This window comes from Gorilla gorilla, chromosome 11, assembly GCF_029281585.2.
Source record: "Gorilla gorilla gorilla isolate KB3781 chromosome 11, NHGRI_mGorGor1-v2.1_pri, whole genome shotgun sequence".
Classification (NCBI taxonomy): domain Eukaryota; kingdom Metazoa; phylum Chordata; class Mammalia; order Primates; family Hominidae; genus Gorilla; species Gorilla gorilla.
The window spans coordinates 74,535,955-74,561,781 of record NC_073235.2 but is presented as its reverse complement, the minus strand read 5'-3'; the positions used below and the strand labels follow the sequence as shown (position 1 = coordinate 74,561,781).

Sequence of the window (25,827 nt, the reverse complement as noted above, 5' to 3'; positions counted from 1 at the left end):
TCAGAAATCAAAGGTGCAAAAATATTTGATCACTTCTGCAGTCAACTTTTATCTTGGCTGGAAAAAGCAGGAGATAATAGGCAATACAGTACCTTAGGAACCGGATGAGCTGAAGAAACTGCAGCCGGCAAAACTATACTGTGTGAAATATCTCTTTGTCTCCGAAAAAAGAAATTTCTTCTTTGTTGACTGCTTGACTGCTTGTGTAAGTAGATATGATTGAGTGGTGAAGAGAAAATTCTATGAGAACCTGTGAGCAGAAACAGACATATTTTAAGTAAAAAACCAACCTAACACAGTCCTCCACTTTAAGATGTTGTGGTGTTGTCTATTAAATCATTATTCTAATACCTTATTGACTGAAAAAAGAAAAGCCCCAAATAGAAATGAAAACAGTGGTATTCTGAGTTCTAGTACAATAGTAACACAGCGTATTTATTAGCTAATACTATGTTTACATAAATGCGTGACAATGGAAAACTCTACTCTAACGGGAAACTAACATATAGAAACATCTGCTAAGCACCAGGTCTGTAAAAAGAACAATTTCTGCTGCAATACCTTATGTGGCAATGTCCAAGACGGCCCTAGATTCAGGGCACTGTTTTGATGGCTTTATACTCTGTAAAGCCGTTTTCCTTTCAAGAATCACGGACAAATTGCCAGCTGCACTTTTTGCCCTCCATAGGATTACTACTCCGCGTTAAGTTCACGTGCAGTGAGGCATTATACTGAAATTCATTGTGATGAATGTTCAAGTCAGATAAAGACTAAATAGCAAAAATGTAAGTATAACACTGAAAGAAAATGAATATAGGGTTCGAAGTACTCACAACAGGAATTTAGAAATATCTATCAAAATTTTAAATGCACATATCCTTTGACTCAGCAGTTCATCTCCTAGGACTTTCTCCTGCAGACACTATGCAATGATGGATGAATGAAGATGTACCCTCATGGCAGCATTATTTGTGGTAGAAAAAAGTGGGAAACAACTCAAATGTTTCCAAATAGGAAATACCAGTAGGGGACTGATTAAATATATTATGGTATACTTACAGAAAATTCTGGAGCTATTAAAAAGAATAGGCTAAATCATCATCTCTATGTGTTGATATGGAAAGAGGTCACAATACACTGTTAGGAAAAAAGTGAATGCTTAACAAATGCATATAAAAAGCCCATTAATGTAAAAGGAGCTTATACATTTATATAAGCTTGCACGTGCTCATAAAATTTCTGGAAATTGATATTTGTAAACAGTGGCTCTTTCTGTGGCATGTGGTTGGGGCTAGAGGTAGAGAGGAAGACTTTTTCTTTTTTTTTTTTTTGAGACAGGGTCTTGCTCTGTCGCCCAGGCTAAGGCACAGTGGTGCGATCATGGTTCACTGCAGCCTTGGATTCTCAGGCTCAAGGAATCCTCCCACTTCAGCCTCTTGAGTAGCTGGAACCACAGGCACGTGCTACCATGCCTGGCTAATTTTTGTATTTTTTGTAGAGATGGGGTCCTGCTGTGTGGCCCAGGCTGGTTTTAAACTCCTGGGCTCAAGCGATCCTCCCACCTCGGCCTCCCAAAGTGTTGAGGTTACAGGCATGAGCTACTGCATCCAGCCAGGAAGACATTTTGATTCATTTTATTTTATTACTTTCATATTTAGAACAATCTTTTTTTTGTTTTTTGTTTTTTGTTTTGAGACGGAGTCTCACTCTTTCGCCCAGGCTAGAGTACAGTGGCGTGATCTTGGCTCACTGCAACCTCCGCCTCCCAGGTCCAAGCAATTCTCCTGCCTCAGCCTCCAGAGTAGCTGGGACTGCAGGCGCGCACCACCAGGCCCGGCTAGTTTTTTTGCATTTTTAGTAGAGACGGGGTTTCACCATGTTGGCCATGCTGGTCTCAATCTCCTGACCTCGTGATCTGCCCGCCTCGGCCTCCCAAAGTGCTGGGATTATGGGCGTAGCCACCGCGCCAGGCCAGAACAATAGTTTTAGAAGTCCCCAACAGGTCACAACTACATGGCAGGGGTCAGAAAACTACAGCTCAAGGGCCAAATCTGGACTGCTGACTGTTTTTATACAGCACAAAACCTAAAAATGGTTTTTACATTTATAAATGGTTGAAAAAAACTTTTTAACCCAATATTTTGTAATACATGAAATTCAAATCTTGGTGCCCATAAATAAAAGGTTCATTGGACCATAGCTACCCTCATTTGCTTACAAATGTCTACGGAGGATTTTGAGCTACAGTGGTAGCTGAGTAGTTGTGAACACATGTTCCACAGAGCCTAAAAAATGTACTCTTTGGCCCTCTACAGGAGACATTTGCTGAATCCTGGTCTACAGCAGTAGTCCTTAAAATGAGGTTCACAGACCAGCAGTATAATGTCACATAGAAAAAAGATGCAAGGCTGAGTGCGGTGGCTCACACCTGTAATCCCACACCTTGTCTCTACTAAAAATACAAAAATTAGCCGGGCATGGTGGCGCGCACCTGTAATCCCAGCTACTCGGGAGACTAAGGCAGGAGAACTACTCGAACCCGGGAGGCAGAGGGTGCAGTGAGCCAAGATCGCGCCACTGCACTCCAGCCTGGGTGACAGAGCAAGACTCCGTCTCAGAAAAAAAAAAAAAAAAAAAGAAAAGAAAGAAAGAAAGAAAAGGAAAAAAGATGCAAATTCTTGGGCCCCGTATCGATCTACAAACATAGAAACTGGTGATGGAGGCGGGCAATCTGTGCCTTAACCAGCCCTCAGGTAATCCTGACGCACACGAAGCTTGAGAACAACTGGCCTAGAGTAACATTTCAGCTGTGAAACATAATGAAAACGTGAATTGCAGGTAAGTACTGGCTTCAAAACTCTGGATCTCTAATTGACTTGGGGAAAGGCACTGATGCAAACAAACCGCAATGGTCAGTGATTCAGGGTGATAGGTTTCACTCAATTATGTCCCTCCTTAAAGTGGACTGCAATATTGTTGAATCTAACTTATAGAGGTGTTTTTGGTACTATTTTAAACAATTTCAAGCACTAGACAAAATGTCAGTAATATCATTTCTTTAAAAAGAAGTTACAAAACTCAGGTACAGTGGCACATACATGTAGTCCCAGCTACTTTGGAGGGCAGCTGATGTGGGATTGCTTAAACCCAGGAGTCTGAGACCAGCTTGGGCAACAAAGCAAGACTCCTGTCTCTCTAAAAAAAAAAGTTGCTTGATAGAGGCAGGTATGTATTGTGTAAAGCTTTTAAAGTATAATATTTCCCTAATGACAATATCACCAACCCTAGTATTGTCAACTGATATATGAGGGACAGGGTAGTGTCCTAGGAAAAGCAGACAGTTGGAAGGCAGAAGCCTGGACTTTTGTTTCAGCTCTACCACTTATTAGCTGTGTGGCCCTGCACAAGTTTCTTCATTTCAGTCTCAGGTGAGAATTGAAATAAGAAATGTGAAAGTGTCTTGCATTTAGAAGATACCCAATAAATAATAGTTCTTTCAAGAATACATAAAAACCTGTAATCCCAGTGCTTTGGAAGGTCGAGGTGGGAGGATCGTGAGATCCCATCTCTACAAAAAATAAAAGAATTAGCCAGATGTGGTGGCTTGGGCCATCAGCTACTGTAGTCCAGCTACTCAGGAGTTCAGCTACTCAGGAGTCAGTCCAGCTACTCAGGAGGCTGAGGCAGGAGAATCACTTGAGCCCTGGAGCTATGATCACTGAGTTATGCACGGAGCTATGATCACACCACTGCACTCCAGCCTGGGCAACAGAGTAAGATCCTGTCTCAAAAAAAAAAAAAGACTGCACAAAAAATAAAATGGGAAAGAAAACATGACCTCCAGTATAGTTTCTAATACTGAACACTTATTATGTCTCAATTACTGTACTAGGCACTTTACATATGTTAGCTCATTAATCTTCACAGAAATTGTATGAATTGTGAACTGTTATTACTCCATGTCACAGTTGAAGATACTGAGGCACACAAAGGAACATGCAGTAAGTGCCAAAGCTGAGAGGGAAAGCAGGCTAAGTTGCCTCTACAAAATGTATTACTTCTCTCACAGGCATGAGAAAAAACAGGAGCTAAAACACAGGGAAATACCCAGAAAATTGAAAAGGCATCACAAAACTATTGTTACTACTACTATTATTTTTCCAAAAGTGGTGATGGGTTGGCCTAATCCACCCACTACCTTAAGCCAAGCTGCCTTCGCTGACCAAACACACGCTTTGGGGAGGTGGCTGCCAGAACTATTAGTTGGACAGTCTGTGGATATGAAATGGAAAATTTGGAAAGACACAGGTGGACTCAATCTATGATTCCACCTCCCTAATTGCATTGCTAGGCAGGACCACATACAAGACACAAACTCACAAGTGTTTCTCTTCTGAGGAAAGTATTATAATTACTATTAATAATGATACTGCTAATATAAATAGTAATAATAACAGTGGTTAAAATTTAATGGACACTTAGATTAAGCTCAGTGCTAGGTGCTCTACATACATTACCTCTTACCAGCTCTGTCATTAGGCAGGTAGCTGTTAACATCACTGCTTTATAGATGAGGAACTAAGGCTCACAAGTCTGGTAATCAATGACCAGGCCCCAAGCTTAATCCTGTAAGTCCAAATCCAGGGCTGTGTCTGCCATTCCAGTTGCCTCTCAGCAGTGTGCAGGGGCTCTATGAGTTCTATTCGCTAGTGTGTTTTGTTACATAATGTATTCTTTCAGGGACTAGATTTCAAGGTCAGTTTTTTTTATCATGAAAAATGTAAATATGTAACTAGCTAGCATTTAGAATGAAGACACTTTTCATGAAAATTCTTAGAAATGATCCAGTTGGGAGGCACTATGGTAGTGACAACAGCATGAGCTTGGTGGTCAAACAGGTGTGAGTTACCAAAACTTCTGAGACTCATTTTCTTCACTATTAAATGGGAGTAGTAGCGCTCTCCCTACCACGAGCTGATGTGAGCATTTGCTGAGGTAACATAAACAGGTAAACCATCTTTTAAAAAATAGGTGCTCCATAAATGCTCCTTTCTTTTCCTTTTCCTTCTCCATTCTTCAACACGTTTACCTGTGGGGTCTCTAAATGCCTTCATTCATTCAACAACTACTTAATGAACTCATTGCATGTGCCATGCTCTGGATTAGAGAATTCAGTGGTGAATGAGGTGACAAGGTCCCTACTCCCAGGGAGCTTACATCCTTGTAGTGGGAGGCAGACATAGGCAAATCAACAAATGCATTTGATTACATCAGACAGTGCTATGCATGATGAAAAAAGAACCAAAGTGGCACAGCATTGGACAGAAAGTTCTACCCCTGGTCCTGCTAAGAGCTATGTGATCTTGAACAATAACAATAACAGTGGATGCTGACTGACCAAGAGCTTACTGGTGCCAAGCTCGGTGCTGAGTACTTCAAAGACATTACCCTGTGAGATGCAGAAGCTCAGTAAAATGAGAGAGTTGGGCTTCACAATCTTTGAGGTCCCTTCAGCTCTGAAATGTGTGCCTTCATTCAGCACCATCTGATTGTCATGCTACATCCCAGGAAATGGGAAGATGTAGCCTCTGATCAATTTTAGGACTCATGAAGATTTTTTTCAATGTGGTTGATTACACAAAAGATCATCTTTATCAGTGTTATCAAGTTCAAGTACACAGTCATTATAGGGGGAATCTTTTCTATGTACTTAAACTCGAAGCATGAAGTCATCAGGCCTCCACTAGATATCTGGATGAGGCTTTTGAGACATTCACTTTTAGGATGAACAGTGTTGCCAGGGTACCTGTCCTGCCAAATGACAGCCTCACTGCCGAAAAGATGCAGACACACCCACACGTGACTGGATGGTAAAATTCGAAACGTCAGGAACACAGCCTGAACATATCCAATCTGTTGACAATTATGGTTCTACACTGTATTCAGCAATTTCACTTTCATAAGACACTTTTGTATTTGAGACGAATTCTTTTCTTTCAATCCGATAAAAGACACCCTTACAAATGTTGTCACAAGGCAACAGGATAATAAGGTGCCATACTGTGTTTATTCCACTAACTACTCATTACAAATGACTCCATCTTTTTATTAGAAATAAAATCTGGTGTTTTCACAGGTGAAATGAAGAAATGGGCATAAGTCATGGTACCTTTAAAAGATAATGGTCCTCCAACTAGCCTGGCAAAGAAAGAGGGGCGGGCCCTCAACTTTGTTTATCACAATATAAATAAGTAGTAAATTTTCTAAATGCAGAGTGAGCGAAATTAAAATCCCCAGTCTCCATTACATTCAGGGTCACAGAAAGGATACCCGAACTACAGTAACTAATGTAGATCAATGTAGAAATGGTCTCTTGAATTTCCTATATAATTCATTTCTTGACAAAAGCACTGCTGATACCTTACAACTACATCTAATTTCCAAATTGCTACCACCAATGTTACAACAAATTTGATGCATGATGACCATCTTCAGAGACAGAAATGGTCCCTCCGTCTCCCACACACTATCATTCATTCAGGATTCACTGCACACCATGTTTTGGTAAAGCTATTTGGGGAAACAAGACTCAGGTGTGTACTAATTACTACAAGGGGCAAGTGGACTAATCTGATGTTTTTAGAGACACCAGTGGGAAATCACCAGAAACCTCAGGGGAGTAGGAGAGCCCAGAACAGTGAGCAGTTGCTTTGTACTAATTTGATCTTGCAAGAGATGATCGTAGTATTGTTACTGTTGATGACCTAACAGCAACTCTATATAGGGTTTTCTTAGGGAGTAAATCTACATGTTATTTGTTATGAATACTAGAATATTTACTGTTATCAAAGGTAATAATAAGAATTATTTTTAGTGTTACAAAAATTCTATCAGCACCTAGTCTGAGTTGAATGCTGAAAATTATAGGCAACTGCTTCCTGCACTCCATGGAAGAGCACACTGTGCAGTCTGAACATCTCTTGAAATTGCTCTATGTCCTCTGGATCCTGCAGCACATTTTTTCATATTTAAAATTTGTATTTGGAATATAAATCTAGGTTATGGTTTTAAATATTTTCATATTCAGTAATAACATCCATTTCTAAAAGCTGCATTTTATTTTCCTTTATAGGTTAAATCTGAAGGTAGGATTATAGAATTCAAGTATGATGGAGGGAGGAATGCATTTATTTATTTATTTATTTATTTATTTATTTATTTATTTATTTATTTAGAGACAGAGTCTTCTTGCTCTGTCACCAGGCTAGAGTGCAGTGGCACGATCTCGGCTCACTGCAACCTCTGCCTCCCAGGTTCAAGTCATTTTCCTGCCTCAGCCTCCCGAGTAGCTGGGATTCCAGGCGCCCACCACCACGTCCAGCTAATTTTTGTATTTTTAATAGAGACAGGTTTCACCATGTTGGCCAGGATGGTCTTGATCTCCTGACCTCGTGATCCGCCCACCTCGGCCTCCCAAAGTGCTGGGATTACAGGCATGAGCCACCGTGCCTGGCCAGGAGGAATGCATTTTAAATAACGAATGTTGCTGCATGCAACATGCCCTATATTTATTGGCCTCTTACTCAGGGTTCATTTTAATTGTTATCTGCTCATGCATCCTATACCACATAATGAAATGCTTCCATTTCACCCACTGAGCCCTGGGTTTTCATGTGCACCTTTACTAATGACCCTTAATTAAGCTGATTTTATCCCTGAAAATGTGAGTTTTCTTTTGGTCAATAAGTATTTTTAAGGGAGAGGTCTGAATGAACTTTCAAAGAGACATTTAAAATGCTTATTATTTTAAGCAGTTGTAAAACTGAACAAAGTACATTTGTACTCAAGTTTGGACTACCAACACATATATTTTTCATTGTATGTTTCCAGGGAAGCACTTTCACCCTGCAGTGTGCCATCAATCCTCAGTTACATTACACTGCAGAGGTATCAAATATCTGGGTAGAAAACAACACAATAATGTAGCTTGGCACTACTTTACAATAGCTAACAATGTCAACCAGAGATAATATGAGATTTAAAAGACACCCTGTAAAATGTCTTACTGAATATATTTTTTCATAATGATCAGTAAATGCCAAAGTCTAGTAACAAAACTATTATTTACAGCATGTTAACATCTAATTGATTTTACAAATGGAGGTAATTATTTTGGATGAAGAGAGGAATGCCTGCCAGATTTAAATGATTTATGATTACCAAGAGAGAAAAACAACAATGTTTTGCTAATTCATTTTCAAATATGGTTCTTACATTCATTGATGATTTTAATTTTAAACCAAATGATTTGCTTAATAATATATTAACTTTAACAAGAAAAAAAACCCAACTTACTTTGTGACAGCAATCTGATACATTTTTAACTGTTTACAAATGTTGCCTCCTACAGTAAGCTCAGAAGGGACTATAGCATAGGAATATATTTTCGGGGTGCTGATTTAGACCCACAGAAAGATCACCCTTCATGAACTCCAACCAATTACTCAGAGTAGGAGCACAGGCTCTTACAGCGCTGTGTGCTTCAAGTCCATAAGAACAATGCAAATGCATCCATGCCTTATATTTCTTGACCTAAAACACTGATTGCTTGACATGTTTCATAACTTGTACAAATGTTGCTAAAGAAAAATTAAATAGTCTGCATCACTTGATATAACTCTTTTATTGATTTTTATAATCTAGTACTAAGGTGTACGTTTCAAAATAAATGAGAAAGATTGAAGGTTCCTTCCCATCTCAAGGCAACTATAAAGCAGAAGAGAAGCTCACATTTCACAAGAAATAACCTATGCATTTGCTGAGGGAAAAAAAAACCACATGCACTACTAGGGAATGCCCCAGGCTGAAGCAGATACTGACTGGGCAAAGCTAAAGGACAAGAGCCCTTGAAACTAAACAAAAGCAAATTCATCTGTTGACAGATGTTGATTACATCAAAGCAACAAGGAACTCCCCCAATTCCCAATTTTTTAAAACAATTAATACAGTTCTATAATCTACACAATAAGGACAAAGTTAAGTTTTTTAACCGATCATAATAAACATTAGTAAACTTGTTTTAAAAGAGTTTCAGTTCAGTTACAGAGTATTCTAGTGTGTTTTTAGCTATGGGCTTCTCCAAACAGTGGTTTATTCATTCCCATGGACATGCCTGGGAAGCCAAGCTGGCCATACCATCAGCCCCTTCCTTCCAGGGGTTAACTGCTCTGGCTGCCAAATAAAATACAGAGCGAGCCATGTAATTATGGAGACAGTCAAAGGGCAGGCTCTATTTTGAAATCTATTTGCACAGACAAGGTCTTCCAATTGAACTTACAGGAAACAAGCTGGTAAAGAGCCTCCTTTTCCCCAGATGCTTTCCACACTTTTTCTCCAATGCAGGAAATCGTGGATATGGACACCATACACCACTGCTTCCTGGATTTCAAGCTAAGATGCCATTACAGAGAGAGAAGTGGATCTGTTTCACCAACCTTTAAAAAACATTTTTTTGGGCCTAATTAACAGCATTTGGCAACAGCCTCTGGATGATAAAGCCACAGTGTTTATCAAACAACATTTCTAAAGAGGATGCAGGCCCAGTTGGTATGCAGGTGTTGGAAAACAGCTCATTTTCTTTAATGCTGAAAATAAAGCACATAGTTGAATCTAAAATATGTGGGCATAATACTTGTCTGAAATAAATATTCTACTTCATATCCAACCGTGTTGTCCTTGAAGTTATTTTTACTTAAGACCACTAAAACAGTAACAAAGATCCCACAGAAATAAAAAGGAAATGTGTGCAATATTTTAAATGACAAAAAAGTCATAACTCACTTTTATGCTGAAACATAAAAGTTTATCCTAGTTGTTTACTGCTCTAAGCTTGCAATTTTTATGAGGATGCATCATTCTCATATTAAGGTAGGACTGGGTCACTACTACTAATAAAATTCACCTCAAATGAAGTTGAGATGGATACTGGTCTGTAGATGTCAGAATTCATCTACAGCCTGGGAGTCTTGGTTCTAGAAAAGATGAACTGGAAAGTCAGTCACAGAGCACTTCTGGGGAGAGGAAGGGCAGCAGCCTGAGGGTACCCTCTTCCAATAATAACAACATTTAAGAGTGGTGCCCAGGTCACTGCAAAACATGACCTTCCCCAAGGCCTAATCAGGAAGTTGGCGCTACACTATATACCTCCTCCTTTAAATAAAATTATCAATAGCAACTGATAGAGTATAACATTAATGACAAGTTCAGAAATGGTTTACGAAAATACTTCATTTTGCTTCTTTACAAAAGCTAAATCTGTTAATATGTGATTATTCACTAATGTACACCACCAGCACACAGGCATTTGTATTTAAAACAAGAAGCATTCCCCTCTTTTTGGGAAACTAAAACACCTCAACCTACTCTGGAAACACAGATCTATAAACATTCCTACTTAATAATGTAGGCTCCTGCTTGTGAGTCTAGGAAAAAAAATTCCTTTAGGCTAGCCGAATTATAGCTGGGGGAAGGGTGCCAAAGATTATAGTCAGAACTCAAGTATAAAACTAAAAGCTGATCATTTGGTGGATAAGTAGAAGTTACATAGAAATGTTTAATTTGTACAATAGGGCTATTGCATGGAATTTCTCCATTTGAGACCAAAAAAGTTTACTTCAAAATTTAAATTAAATTCATCTTTATAAAGTATTGAGTCACAATGAAATGGTATATACTTGGCAAATCCCATTGTCTCTCAGCTAAAGTTTAGAGAAAAGCAGCTTTTTAGCACTTCAACAATACATATACTCAGGCAACTTCTTGGACAAAGAAATATTGTATCCTTACAGAGGAAATAAAGAAGCTGTTTATTAGGGCCGTGGTTAAAACGTAATAATTCATTCTAGTTGAGCCCTGTGAAAAATGTCATCAAAATATCATTTTCTTTGTCAGATTTTCTGGATGCCGTAATATCATTTAAACACAGAATAAAAGACAAGCTCTGATCAGAGTAGAAGCACAACACTAAAATGAACCAAAACAAAATGCTCTGTCAAAGTTATAGGAAAGAATTTCACACAGTCCTGCTACCCAGGGAATGCACACTTCTAGGTTAGCACAGAACATCTGGCAAATTTCAACCTTCCAAAGTCTCTCAAAAGAAACATTCCTGTTACCTCACACACTTTGGTTAAAGAAGAGGAAAATAGAATGATTTTATATTAAAGCACACAAATCAGAACCAGAAAGAGCAATTTCATAGGAATCACACATGGAACTGAATTTTAGAGAAAGTCTATATAAAAACATCATAAGTTTTTAAAAAAAAAAACTGATATAGTAACAAAATCCTTCTTTAATTCTTAAAAAAACCTCCAGACTATTCATAAATACTACTGTCATATACTACTTAAAATATTAGTTATTTTGTATTAAAATACCCAATAACAGAAGATATGAGGGCTTATAATCTATGATCAAAAGCACAGCTTTAATATATTTTTAAATTATATTAAAGCATTTGAAAAGAGCATGCTTTTAGTCTTCATATTACAATAGTGTCAACTGAATTCTAGATACAGCATGCCCTAGGTATACTGTTGGATGTCTTTCTTTCCTTTTTTCTTTTCAATGGGCCATTGAAAGTTATTGCCACACAAGCAAACCATTGGGATGAAATAGCTCAGAGCTTTGACCAAAATTGTAGTATCAATATCAAAAACAAATAAGACAAAAAACAAAAAACCCTACATCTTAAACTTCCTGAGAAGATTTTCACTGTACATCTCTAAGTGAAAGGCATGGGATAGAAAGAAAACATTTGAATATCAATCTTATCGTGGTATTTTGACAACTGTAGGAGTTTTGTCTCTGCCCTGTAACCAGTCAATAGGAGTGGTAAATCGGTAGGTAGATAGGTCAATAATTACCACCTAAAATGAGAAAGCTAATGCTTCAGGAAAACAATACATTTCCAAGCTTCTGCAGTTGAGAGTACACAGATTCAAGACAACAGAAGCCAAGATCACTCATCAAGGAGTTATTTTCAACCAGAAAAATAAAGAGAAAGTATACAGTAACCTCTTTAGTAAAAGCAAAAGCTCCAAATTTTCTGAAGGCAGCTTTTTGGACTGGTATAGTTATGTTGCCCAAATAATTTTACACTCAATTCTACTAGGTATACCTGGTTGACCATATGAATACTCACTCGACAGTTTTTGTATTAATGCAAAAAGTATAAAGTGTTAAAATGGCACAGGCTTAAAAGGGGAGCTCCCTAGACGCCTGCTTACAATTTGGCCCATATATGTGTGTGTGTATGTATATGTATATAAGTAAACTTAAATATAAATATGTATATAAGTAAATATATGTATATAAGTAAACATATATATAAATAAACATTTATTTAAATATATATACTTATATATTTAAGGATACGAATGTTCAACTATCTGTTACTTTTTGTACTAAAGATTAAAAATTAAGCCAGGCTGACGCCTATAAACCCAGCACTTTGGGAGGCTGAGGCCTGTGAATCGCTTGAGTCCAGGAATTTGAGACCAGCCTGGGAAACATGGTGAAACCTTGTTTCTACAAAAAATACAAACATTAGCCGGGCATGGTGGCATACACCTGTAGTCCCAGCTACTTGGGAGGTTGGGGTGGGAAGACCGTTTGAGCCCAGGAGGCAGAGGTTGCAGTGAGCCGAGATTGCACTGCTGCACTTCAGCCTAGGCAACAGAGCGAGACCCTGCCTTAAAAAAGTTAAAATAAAATAAAAATTTAAAAACGTTAAAAATTAAAACCACCCCAACCACCAACAAAACGTGTACTCCTTATCTGTATATAGCAGGCTGCTTGCTTCTCATATCTGAAAACACATTACTTGAAAACCTTAGCCAACACCAAGATTATTCACACAGTAAAATGACAAATTCATCATCTCATATTTAAAGTTTTTAATATTGCCACAATACCAAAATATTTGATGTGTAAAACATTTGAAACATATTTATAGTCTGAGGGGATGGGACACTTTTTGAAGTATGCTTCTACTGGAGTGTTACAAAGAAACCTCAACTCTTCAATGCCTAATAAGATATAGTCAATTTGGGGGTAAAAAAGGAAACAGTGTGAAATTTAAAATTTTATATTTTGCTTGTGAATGCACCATGAGAATTTCCTCCAAAAGATATGCCTTCCTATTTATATTTACTTGAGCTCTTGTTTAAATTGGTTTTCCTTCTCTGAGTACTATTGGTTTACTTAAACAAGTTAGTTAAATTCTTTAAGCCTTAGTTTCTTCATTTGTTAATGTGGATAATAATACCTTCCTCACAGGGTTGCTATGATAATTGTATGACATGATATATCGAAAGTGGCATAAGGTAAGCACTCAATAAATGGTTATTACTATCATTGGTTACCTGACTGTGGGAGGAGGTCACTCTAAAATGGACTAATCAGTAGGTAGAAACCAGCCTGAATTTTAAAATGTGCCTTGGATAATCCACAAAGCAAGTAATTCACAAAGTAATCATGAGATCCTAGGTTGGGTCCCAGAGCTGCTACTTAAAAGTGACACTATCCAAAGCACTGGGCCTCTCCTCACTCCATCACAGGGCCAACCTGAACCCCAAATGAGACTGCAGATGTAGAAACACTTTACAAACTGGACAGCATTTCATGATTGTAGTGTATGAGAGAAGGCTCACACTCAGTAGGATGAATTACGGACAGCCTAATTTTGATGTTTACCTGAGAGTTCCTGCTGGGCCCTTGCTAGTAAGCTGATGGTTAATGGTGAGGTCTAAGGAAAATTCCTTCCTACATCCATAAAAGGCCCTGGCTTTTTTCAAGAATCATATCTTTCTAAACATATAAGAATACTTCTTAAATTTGTGCAAAGGGTGGGATGGGAGAAATTATGTTATAGGAAGATGCTACTTTGCATTGAAGACATTCCCTGTAAAGTGTACTATCACAAACAATTTTAAGAGTTAGATCAGAATGCTGCTATTTTGGCTGAGCGCAGTGGCTCACGCCTATAATCTGAGCACTTTGGGAGGCCGAGGTGTGCGGATCCCTTGAGCTCAGGAGTTCAAGGCCAGCCTGGGGCAACATGGTGAAACCGCATCTCTATGAAAAATACAAAAATTAGCCAGGCCTGGTGGCATGCTCCTGTAGTCCCAGCTACTCAGAAGACTAAGGTGGGAGGATGACTTGAGCCCAGGAGGCCGAGGCTGTAGTGAGCGGAGATTGCACCACTGCATTCCAGCCTGGGCAACAAAGTGAGACCCTGTCTCAAAAAAAAAAAAAGAATTCAGCCTTTTTTATTCTGTTACTAAATACCATTCAGTCAATGCTGTGCTTAGCCATAAACTTTAATGTTGCCCTTGGTAACCTCAGTTTGTAAGAATTTAAACCTATTTGTCTTGGTGCACAATCTGTTTAGCAGAAATATTTCAGAGCTCAACAAACCTTATTGTTTAAATGTATCAAGAAGTCTTCTTTGCATAAAAATTCCTGTTTATTAAACAGTGATACAGGAAGAACTTATTTACATTTCAAGCACTACCAACATACATCACTTATGACAAAAAAGGCAAGCACTCCATAAGAAATGCTCAATCACTGTCAATCACAAACACTAAAATATACATAAACCAAAGCACGCCGTGTGAACTGTATTAAATTCAGTTAAACACAGAATTACCAACAGAACAAACAAAAAAACAAATAATTACCAGTGACTCACAGACCTATTTACACAATACACAAAATAACTTGGAAAGGTGTAACCATGGAAACCTGATAGCCTAAATTCAGTGCCTTTAAATTTTGCATTTATTTAATCACTGTGCAAATGATGTCCTTACAAAATTTAAATATTTTTAAAGCTGTCAAAGCTTATCTTTGTTATTAGATCATTGATTGAAATAGTTTCAGCTATAAATTAGTTATCTTTAAAATTATTCGGAGACCGTTTAATGAAACTATGATAAAAATGTCAAACAATTTTTTCTAATTTTGTCAGAAAACCATTATTTCACAACCACTGATTAACTGAAAAACTCAACTATTTACAGTAAGTCCCATAATAGTCAAGTAATATTAACAGACACTTTCACATAAAGACTTTTCTTAAATTAATACTGTTGCATGCAACCACCTCCACTTCCTCTAATTAACTACTAAAGCAGAAATGCTACTAGTTGTTTTGGTTTAAAAGTTGTTTTTACTGACAATTACCATTTGAAGAGTTTAATATTTAATGCTATAGTTAGTCCTAATATCTTATATTTTATTTCATAATCTAAATGACTAAAACATTATTTTGTAGTTCACTGCCTCCCACACTTAAGCTGTAATGTTCAGTGTGTATTTCATTATGTAGATGAGCAATGGATGTTGTCTGACATGATTTAAATGGGTCAACAGTATTTTCCTAGTCACATTAATCATCCAGACAGCTAAAATGAAAAAAAAAGTCCTTGAAAACTAAAACTAGAGAATCTATTCACACAAATGACACTTTCCATCAGTGGATTATCTAGGATGTGGTTAAGGAGAAGGAAGAGTTACAGACTTTGAACATATGTTTCATCATTTATTCAGAAACCACTTCAAGACCCTAGCTCTATTTTCAGAATCGAAGTAAACACCCACAGAAAGAGATTTCTGAGATACCAAAGTGTAATTTAAAAAAAAAAAAAAAAGCATTACATGGCAATCTTTGAAACTTTTTTGATTCCAGAGAAAAAAAATAAAATTTGGGAAGCCCAGCTCTAAATGAGGCTGAGCCCCAAGAGTAGGGTCAGGCTTATCATATGTATAAAAATACACAGCAGCATAGGTGCACCAAAATCTCACAAATCACCACTAAAGAATTCTGTCATATATATATATACACATATATACACATATACATATATATACATATATACATATACACATATACATATATACATATATACATATACATATACACATATATACATATACATATATACATATATACACATATATATACATATCTATACACATATATATATATATGAATGATCCTTTTTTTTTTTTTCCCCTGAGACGGAGTTTCACTCTTGTTGCCCAGGCTGGAGTGCAATGGTGCAATCTCAGCTCACCGCAACCTCCACCTCCCAGGCTCAAGTGATTCTCCTGCCTCAGCCTACCGAGTAGCTGGGATTAGAGGCGTGCGCCACCACACCCGGCTAATTTTATATTTTTTAGTAGAGACGGGGTTTCTCCATGTTGGTCAGGCTGGTCTCGAACTCCCAACCTCAAGTGATCTGCCCGCCTCAGCCTCTCAAAGTGCTGGGATTACAGGGGTGAGCCACCGCGCCCGGCTTATATAGGATCCTTTTTAGTGGTTTTGGAGCATTCCCTTATACGAAGAGATCACATAGTACCTTATTTAAACAATGATGAGCATTTTGGTAGGTCCTTTTTGTTTTGGTTTGATTTTTTTGCTTTATATAATGTGCTTTTTACAAGTACAGTTGCACAAGTGATGACTTCTTTTTAGTTTAAATGTGTAAAAGTAGTATTTGTAGGTTAAGAAATATGCAAACTTTAACATATTTGCAAAACTGTTCACAAACACCGCAACTTGTCTTCCTAATGATGCCTATTTCCTATACCTTTACCAATAGTTTAATGTTAAAATCTGTTAGTCTGATAAATGAAAAACGGTATCTCACTTTTACTTATTTTTCTTCAGATACTCCTGAGGTTAAAGATAATTTCCTTTGTTTATTTCTGTATCCTCTTTTGTGAAGTCTCCTATTAGGTCTCTTGGGTTGTTTTTCACCTGACTTATTTATTTTTTTTTTTTTTGAGACAAAGTCTCGTTCTGTCACCCAGGCTGGAGTGCAGTGGCAAGACCTCCACCTTCTAGGTTCAAGAATTCTCCTGCTTCAGCCTCCCAAGTAACTGGGATTACAGGCATGTGCCACCATGACCAGCTAATTTTGTATTTTAAGTAGAAATGGGGTTTTGCCATGTTGGCCAGGCTGGTCTCGAACTCCTGACTTCAAGTGATCCACCCTCCTTGGCCTCCCAAATTGCTGGGATTATAGGCGTGAGCCACCACGCCCAGCCTCTTCACCTGACTTATTTTATTTTTATTTTTTAGACAGAGTCTCGCTCTATCACCAAGCTGGAGTGCAGTGGCACGATCTCGGCTCACTGCCACCTCTGCCTCCCAGGTTCGAGCAATTCTCCTGCCTCAGCCTCCTAAGTAGCTGGGATTACAGGTGCACGCCACCATGCCCAGCTAGTTGTTGTTGTTTTTTTTTTTTTTTTTTTGTATTTTTAAGAGAGACGGGGTTTCACCATGTTTGCCAGGATGGTCTTGATCTCATGACCTCGTGATCCACCTGCCTGGGCCTCCCAAAGTGCTGAGATTACAGGCGTGAGCCACCGTGCCCAGCCCACCTGACTTATTTTTAAGAGTATTCTGTGAATTACAAACATTAAACGTGTGTACTACATTGTTTCAACTATCTTTTCAGCTTGCTTTTTGTATTTCCACCATGTTTAAAGTGTTTTTGTCCACAAAATTGGGTTTACATTGAATTTATGGATTAATCTAAGGACAATATGACTATAATTTTTTGGGGGGACAGGGTCTTGCTCTGTCACCCAGACGAAGTGCAGTGGTGCAATCATAGCCCACTGCAGTTTTAACTTCCTGGGCTCAAGCAATCCTCCTGCCTCAGCCTCCCAAGTAGCTGGGACTACAGGCACGTGCCACCATGCCCAATATTTTTTTTTTATTTTGTAGAGACAGGGTCTCACTATGTTGCCCAGGCTAGTCTCAAACTCCTGGATTCAAGTGATCCTCCTGCCTTGGTCTCCCACAGTGCTGGAATTACAGGCGTGAGCCACCATGTCCAGTTGACTCTAAAATATTTAACGTCTTCTTTAAGATAAGAAATGCCTTCACATTTCCTACAGTGTTCTTAAATGTCCATCACTGGAGATCTAATGTTTTCTCCATACAGGCCTTGTACATTTCTTGTTATTTGTCTATCCTTGGGTTTTTTTAACTCCTTGGTTGCTATATAAATGAAATTTTTATAATGGAATATAATGATATTAAATATAAATACAATAATTTTTGTAAAACATTAAACGTACTTTTCTTTAAAAAACTTAAGTTTTAAAAATTGAAGTATAATAGTCTAATGTCATATTTTTATGTTCTTTCATGTATCAAAAATCAAACATACATGCAGACTCACACACTTTCTCCATTGGAGGTTAGTGAGTCATGACCAAGTGGGGATGACTTTGCTTTCCATCACTGCCAACTCACCCCTCTCTTACCTTGCCTCTCCCCAAATATTATCCTCCCTCCTTCCAAATATGGAGTGCCTGACTGGATAAACTAACAGGTGTTGGAAGTGTCAACCAAGTGAAATTCCAATAAAAGAATACTATTTTTTTTGTAAGGATCTGATATTTAAAATATTTCTCATAGCTGGGTGCCTATAATCCCAGCTACTTGGGAGGCTGAGATGGGAAGATTGCTTGAGCTCAGGAGTTTGAGACCAGCCTGGGGAACAAAGTGAGATCCTGTCTCTTAAAAAACAAACAAACAAACAAACAAAAAATATATATATATATGTAAATATATGTACATACACACACGTATATATGTACATGTATACACATATATATGTATACATGTACATATATATACACATATATATGTATATATACATATATTTTTTAAAATGAAAAAATATATATTTCTGGCCAGGCACGGTAGCTTATGCCTGTAATCCCAGCACTTTGGAAGGCCGAGGCAGGTAGATCACTTGCGGTCAGGAGTTCAAGACAAGCCTGGCTAACATGGTGAAACCCCGTCTCTACTAAAAATACAAAAATTAGCTGGGCATAGTGGTGGGCACCTGTAATCCCAGCTACTGGGGAGGCTGAGGCAGGAGAACTGCTTGAATGTGGGAGGCGGAGGTTGCAGTGAGTTGACATGGCATCACTCCAGGCAGCACTCCAGCCTGAGAAACAGAGTAAGACTCCATCTTAAAAAAAAAAAACAAAACTATATATATATTAGGTCATTTCTTTTGGGGGATGAAATATATATAAAATAATCAGAGTATGGAAATTAAAACGTTTTTATATTCTTATTCTGTATTTACTTATTTAAAGCTTAGTTTTGTTTGGTTTTGAATTATGTATCTGGCTTGAGTTGGGGGCAACCAGTCTTCAGTGTTAGGGGTCCTGTCTCTAACAAAACAATATAGATCTACACGATCTTTTTTAGTTGTTTCATGAATTCCTTTATGGACAGGTCACACAACACTTTATTTAACCAATGATGAGCATTTAAGTGGATTCCTTTTTTTTTTTTTTTTTTTTTTTTTTGATACAGAGTCTTGCTCTGTCACCCAGGCTGGAGTGCAGCGGCACGATATCGGCTCACTGAAACCTCCGCCTCCTGGATTCAAGCAATTCTTATGCCTCAGCCTCCCACGTAGCTGGGACTATAGGTGCACACCACCACGCCCAGCTAATTTTTATATTTTTAGTAGAGACAGGGATTCACCATATCGGCCAGGCTGGTCTTGAACTCCTGACCTCATGGTCCACCCACCTCGGCCTCCCCAAGTGCTGCGATTACAGGAATGAGCCACCGCATCCAGCCTTAAGTGGGTTTTTTGTTTGTTTGTTTTTGCTTTATATAATATGCTTTTGGGGGGGCCTCAGACTCCTTCAGTTCTTGTATACTGTGGCTATCAGGTACAAGAGGGCCTGAATGGGCCAGGTGTGGTGGCTCACGCCTGTAATCCCAGCACTTTGGGAGGCCGAGGCAGGCGGATCACAAGGTCAAGAGATTGAGACCATCCTGGCCATCATGGTGAAACTAAAAATACACAAGTTAGCCGGGCGTCTCTACTAAAAATACACAAGTTAGCCGGGCGTTGTGGTGTGCGCCTGTAATCCCAGCTACTCAGGAGGCTGAGGCAGGAGAATTGCTTGAACCCGGGAGGCAGAGGCTGCAGTGAGCCGAGGTTGTGCCACTGCACTCTAACCTGGGAGAGAGAGCGAGACTCCATCTCAAAACAACAACAACAACAACAACAACAACAACAAGAGGGCCTGAATGTATCAAAGCAAATAGCACAATCGATTACGATATTTCCCTGAGTCTTGTAACAGTAAAAGAGATCAAAAACTTTGAACAAAAATAAACTTAAAACAAATCTGCCACTCTGCTGAACAAGGACTCTGTATATCTCTAGTTCCTAAAACGCTGTGTATTTAGTTTGATCTCCCCCTGGGAGTAGCAGTATGTCTTAAAATTTTCGAAGAGAGTGTGGGGATCCTCTCTCTATTGCTCCCTTAGGGCAAATGCTCTCCTGATGTAGTTTCCTCCACATGTTTCAGAATACTACTTCCGACTCCACCTACTAGTCTGGAAGAAAATCACTATGCCATATAGTTGACAGAAAAAAAACGGACTTTTTTATATTTTTAAATATAGGTAAAAGTAGAGAAAGGGGTAAAATGAAATCCTTAAAAGTTAAGCTATAATCCTGGTTTAACTGAAATCCTTAAAACTTTTCTCACTAATAAAAAGTTTTCGGCCGGGCGCAGTGGCTCACGCCTGTAATCCCCGCACTTTGGGAGGCTGAGGTGGGTGGATCACGCGGTCAGGAGTTCGAGACCAGCCTGGCCAACATGGTGAAACCCCGTCTCTACTGAAAATACAAAAATTAGCCGGGCGTGGTGGCGGGCGCCTGTAATCACAGCTACTCAGGAGGCTGAGGCAGAAGAATCGCTTGAACCCGGCAGGCAGTTGCACTCCAGCCTGGGCGACAGGGCGAGACTCCGTCTCAAAACAAAATAAAACAAAAAAAAGTTTTGGCTGGGTTCAGTGGCTTACGCCTGCAATCCCAGCACTCTGAGAGGCCAAGGTGGGCAGATCACGAGGTCAGGAGTTCGAGACCAGCCTGGCCAACATGGCGAAATCCCGTCTCTACTAAAAATACAAAAATTAGCTGGGACTAATTACTGGTGGTGGGTGCCTGTAATCCTAGCTACTCAGGAGGCTGAGGCAGGAGAATTGCTTTAGAATGCGGGAGGCGGAGGTTGCAGTGAGCTGAGATGGAGCCCCTGCACTCCAGCCTGGGCGATAGAGTGAGAGTTCATCTCAAAAAAAAAAAAAAAAAAAAAAGTTTTAAAGGTATTTGCTCCATCACCCCCACCCCACAAAAACTCACCATCAACAATAATACCAAAACTCATCTTTCCTGACGACTTCTAAGAAGTGAAGTGTAGGAAATGAAAGGGTTATTTTAATTCTGGGACTGTTCTTTTGTGAAAATACAAAAAAAGCCGTTATGAACGGCCCCAGGGACTAGTGCTTCTTGATGTTGGAAATTGTACAATTGTACACACATTTTTAATTTGCAGTTCACAGCCACAGTGTTTCCTGGGAGTAACCCTGAGGCCTGGAGTTGTAGCTGCTCATTACCCTATACAAGTCAAACTCCTAAAGTGCACTAGAGCACAAGAGTATGGGTCTGGACACTTAATTATTTCTGAGCACAGTATGACATAAGGTGCTAGCTGGGATCTAAAAGTTTTTGAGACTTGGCCATTGTGATGATGTACAGAGAGGCAGGAGGTCTTCTCAGGAGTTAAACATGAAGAGGGTTGGAGAAACAATGCAGAGCGAAGAAAGTCCCATTCCCACTTTTGTGTTATGAAACCTTAGGTGGCAAGTAGATTTTTGCAGAATGGTATGGGAACCCTCCTTAGGTACGCATCTCAGGGATAATATATAAAATAGGAAGGCTATAAATCCTGTAAAGGAGGTAGTAGTGGACTAAAATGGACAGAATTTATACTTATAACTAATGTTTCATCACTACCAAATCCACCCTGCTCCCAACTCCATTGGCGTGACTAGATGATGCTGACTTTAATGAGTAATCTGAAACACTGGCAATATTTGGCTTTGGTGATGGCTAACTTCAGACCTCATAAATATTATGTAACCCTAGTCTTTTTGCCTCTAGCCAACCAGACTGACTGCATAAATGGCAAACTGACATTGAGAATTTATGAGCTCTGCTGCATTAGTAATGCACATTTCCTTTTGAATTATTCTAGCCTGTAGCCTGAAGCAGATTATAATTATCATTCCTTTTGCCGCACAAGTCTGAAGATCTACAAGTGGTTCAGGTAGCTACATGAATATATTTCAATGTTTTAGGGGGGTGGGTAAATAAAAACCCATATGTAACAAATGAAAAACAGATGCATTTATATAATGCTACAATTTAAAAAATATCCTAGCTAATTAAAATTTGGTCTCAGTCACAGTAAATCCATAGAAAATGTTTCTCTATCTTACTGAGATGTTTTTCTCTTTACCATCAAAAAATTGGTGATGGTATTGTTCAGTTTACTTGGAGCAGAGTGTTCAGGTAGTCAATGATCTAAGCTATGGATAGTTAGCTCTACACTAGATAAATACGTGGTCTTAGCTGTTTGGAATGCATTTTCCGACATAAACAATGTGGCTAAGTTCTCAGCTAGCCCAGTAGCTCATAAAACAAATAAAATGCTACACAATTGCAATGAAAACAAAAAACTAGGAAACAATACAGCTGTAAGTATATATTTTGGCCACATTATAGGTTTTTTGAGCTGGCCTGGGAATGTTGCTGCCATTTACAACATGGTTTCTAAAGGATAACATATTCCACATTTTTGGACAATTAAGGAAATTGAAACGTCCACTTTACTGCTTCCTACCACATATTCTCGGCCATTTCCACTCAAACCCTAAGTGGCAGAAGATGAAGGCTGAGTACCCCCAGGAAAATCTAGAGAGGAGAGGAGAGGGCCAAGTCCTGTCCCTTCCTGTAATACCTGTACCAGCCCCAGAGCCAGGATTCTCATGCTGCTTCAGCTTCTTTCCACTTCTACAGCAAGTGAAAGGAAGTAAGTCTCTGTCTTGAAGTTCAAGCAACCCTGCTTTCCTAACTGTTAGCACCAGAAACAGCATGTCAAGCTCAAATACAGCGACCCGGAGACAAAACATGGTGGCTCTGGAGGACTAATGTCACTAACCAGAACTCACCAACGGGGTAGGTCTAGATATTAAGTGTTCAGAACCCAGATGGAACCAGTGAAGCTCAACTGTTGAGCTTCAGCTCTGGCTCTATGATTTACTAGCTTACAATCTTCAGCAATATACTTAACCATTTAATGCCTCAGTTTCTTCATCCGTTAAAAAATGGGGAAATAAAAAACTGTTGTAAAGATTAAATGAGTTTACATGTCTTAAGAGTTCATTAGCACAGCCCCTGGCATGTAGCAATTGATAAATTGAGCTATCACTCATAGGTTTAATATCACAACAAGTGAAAAAGGTACAAAAATGCTCTCTCCTTTTTTAAAGCTCTACTATTTTTTTTTTCTGGTCTCTAGCGTAGCAGTTGTTAGGTAGGAAGACGTAATTTAGCAAGTAGATATCGATGACCAGAAAGAGTCTCTGTACCTCTGAAATATTCACACACACACACACACACCCCAAGTAAAACCTAGACTTTTTTTTTTTTTCTTGAGATGGACTTTCCCTCTTGTTGCCCAGGCTGGAGTGCAACGGCACGATTTTGGCTTACAGCAACCTCCGCCTCCTGGGTTCAAGCGATTCTCCTGTCTCAGCCTCCCAAGCAGCTGGGATTACAGGTATGCACCACCATGCCCAGCTAATATTTTTGTATTTTTAGTAGACACAGGGTTTCTCCATGTTGGTCAGGCTGGTCTTGAACTCCCAACCTCAAGTGATCCGCCCACCTTGGCCTCCCAAAGTGCTGGAATTACAGGCGTGAGCCACCGCCCCCAGCCATAAAACCTAGACTTTAACATTACAAGTACATGTAAGTAATAGACAACAGTAAACTTATCTATGTTGTTTTACTAATAATATTTTAAAATAAAGCATTTAAAAGTCTGACAATGCCAAGTACAGGTGGAAGATGTGGGAAAACAAGATCTCTCGAATACTGCTGGAGAGTCAACTGGTACAACCACCTTGGAAAACTACCTGTCAATTATGAAGTCACTAATTCAATCCTAGGTATACACATAAAAGAAATGCATACAGAAGTGCATCCAAAAGACAGACTCAGACTGTTTGTAATAGAAAAAGGTGGAAACGGGCCGGGTGCGGTGGCTCACGCCTGTAATCTCGGCACTTTGGGAGGCCGAGACAGGCGGATCACGAGGTCAGGAGATCGAGACCATCCTGGCTAACACTGTGAAACCCCGTCTCTACTAAAAATACAAAAAATTAGCCGGGCGTGGTGGCAGGCGCCTGTAGTCCCTGCTACTTGGGAGGTTGAGGCAGGAGAATGGCGTGAACCCGGGAGGCGGAGCTTGCATTGAGCCAAGATCGCACCACGGCACTTCAGCCTGGGCGACAAAAAAAAAAAAAAGAAAAAGGTGGAAACAACCCAGATGTCCATCAACTACAGAATAAATTACAGTAAATTCTTTTTTTTTTTTTTTCTTGAGACAGAGTCTCGCTCTGTCGCCCAGGCTGGAGTGCAATGGCGTGATCTCGGCTCTCTGCAAGCTCTGCCTCCTGGGTTCACGCCATTCTCCTCCCTCAGCCTCCCGAGTAGCTGGGACTGCAGGCGCCAGCCACCACGCCCAGCTAACTTTTTGTATTTTTAGTAGAGATGGGGTTTCACCATGTTAGCCAGGATGGTCTTGATCTCCTGACCTAGTGATCCGCCCACCTCGGCCTCCCAAAGTGCTGGCATTACAGGCATGAACCATCGTGCCCAGCCATAAATTCTTAAAACACAAGACTATACAGCAACAAAAATGAATTCACTACAGATACAATATAAATGGATCCTTAAAATATAAAAATCAGTCCCAGTGTGGTCTCTCACACCTGTAATCTTAGCACTTTGGGAGAGAGAGGTGGGAGGATTGCTTGAGCCCAAGCATTCGAGATCAGCCTGGGCAACATAGGAAGACTCTGTCTCTAAAAAAAATTAAAAATTAGCCAGGCATGATGGCATGCATCTGTGGTCCCAGCTACTTGGGAGGTGTAGGTGGGAGGATCACTTGAGCCTGGGAGGTTGAGGCTGCAGTGAGCTGTGATCATGCCACTGCATTCCAGCCTGGGTGACAAAGAAGACCCTGTCTCAAAACAAACAAAATCACACTGTTTAGGAATCTATACACAAGTGGTAAAACTATAAAGGTAAGCAAGAAAGTGAATACTATTAAAGTCAGGATAGTGGCTACCCAGGGGATGAAAGAGATTTGGACTGGGAAGAAGCATGCAGAGGTTTTCTGAGGTGCTGGTGATATTCTGATTTTTCTTAAAACACAGTACAGTAGGCCGGGGGCGGTGGCTCACACCTGTAATCCCAGCACTTTGGGAGGTGGAGGCGGTAGGATCATGAGGTCAGGAGATGGAGACCATCCTGGCTAATACGGTGAAACCCCATCTCTACTAAAAATACAAAAAGTTAGCCGGGCGTGGTGGCTGGCGCCTGCAGTCCCAGCTACTCAGGAGGCTGAGGCAGGAGAATGGCGTGAACCCAGGAGGCGGAGCTTGCAGTGAGCTGAGATCGGGCCACTGCACTCCAGCCTGGGTGACAGGGCGAGACTCCGTCTCAAAACAAACAAACTAACAAACAAACAAAAAAAAACACAGTACAGTAGTTACATAGGTATTTGCTTTATAATCATTCATTAAATTGTATATTTCTTTTACACGTTTCTCTCTACATATTTCAC

The 25,827-nt window shown here is 39.5% G+C and overlaps 1 protein-coding gene across 1 annotated transcript in view; it reads right to left on the bottom strand.

Moving 5' to 3' along the window:
- Positions 1-25,827, bottom strand: part of METAP1D (methionyl aminopeptidase type 1D, mitochondrial) — an 82,034-nt gene that overhangs the window by 20,660 nt on the left and 35,547 nt on the right. Inside the window, exon 2 of the mRNA XM_004032788.3 lies at positions 93-250. Within this exon, the coding sequence (XP_004032836.1) occupies positions 93-250 (158 nt within the window). The remainder of the gene's footprint in view (positions 1-92; positions 251-25,827) is intronic.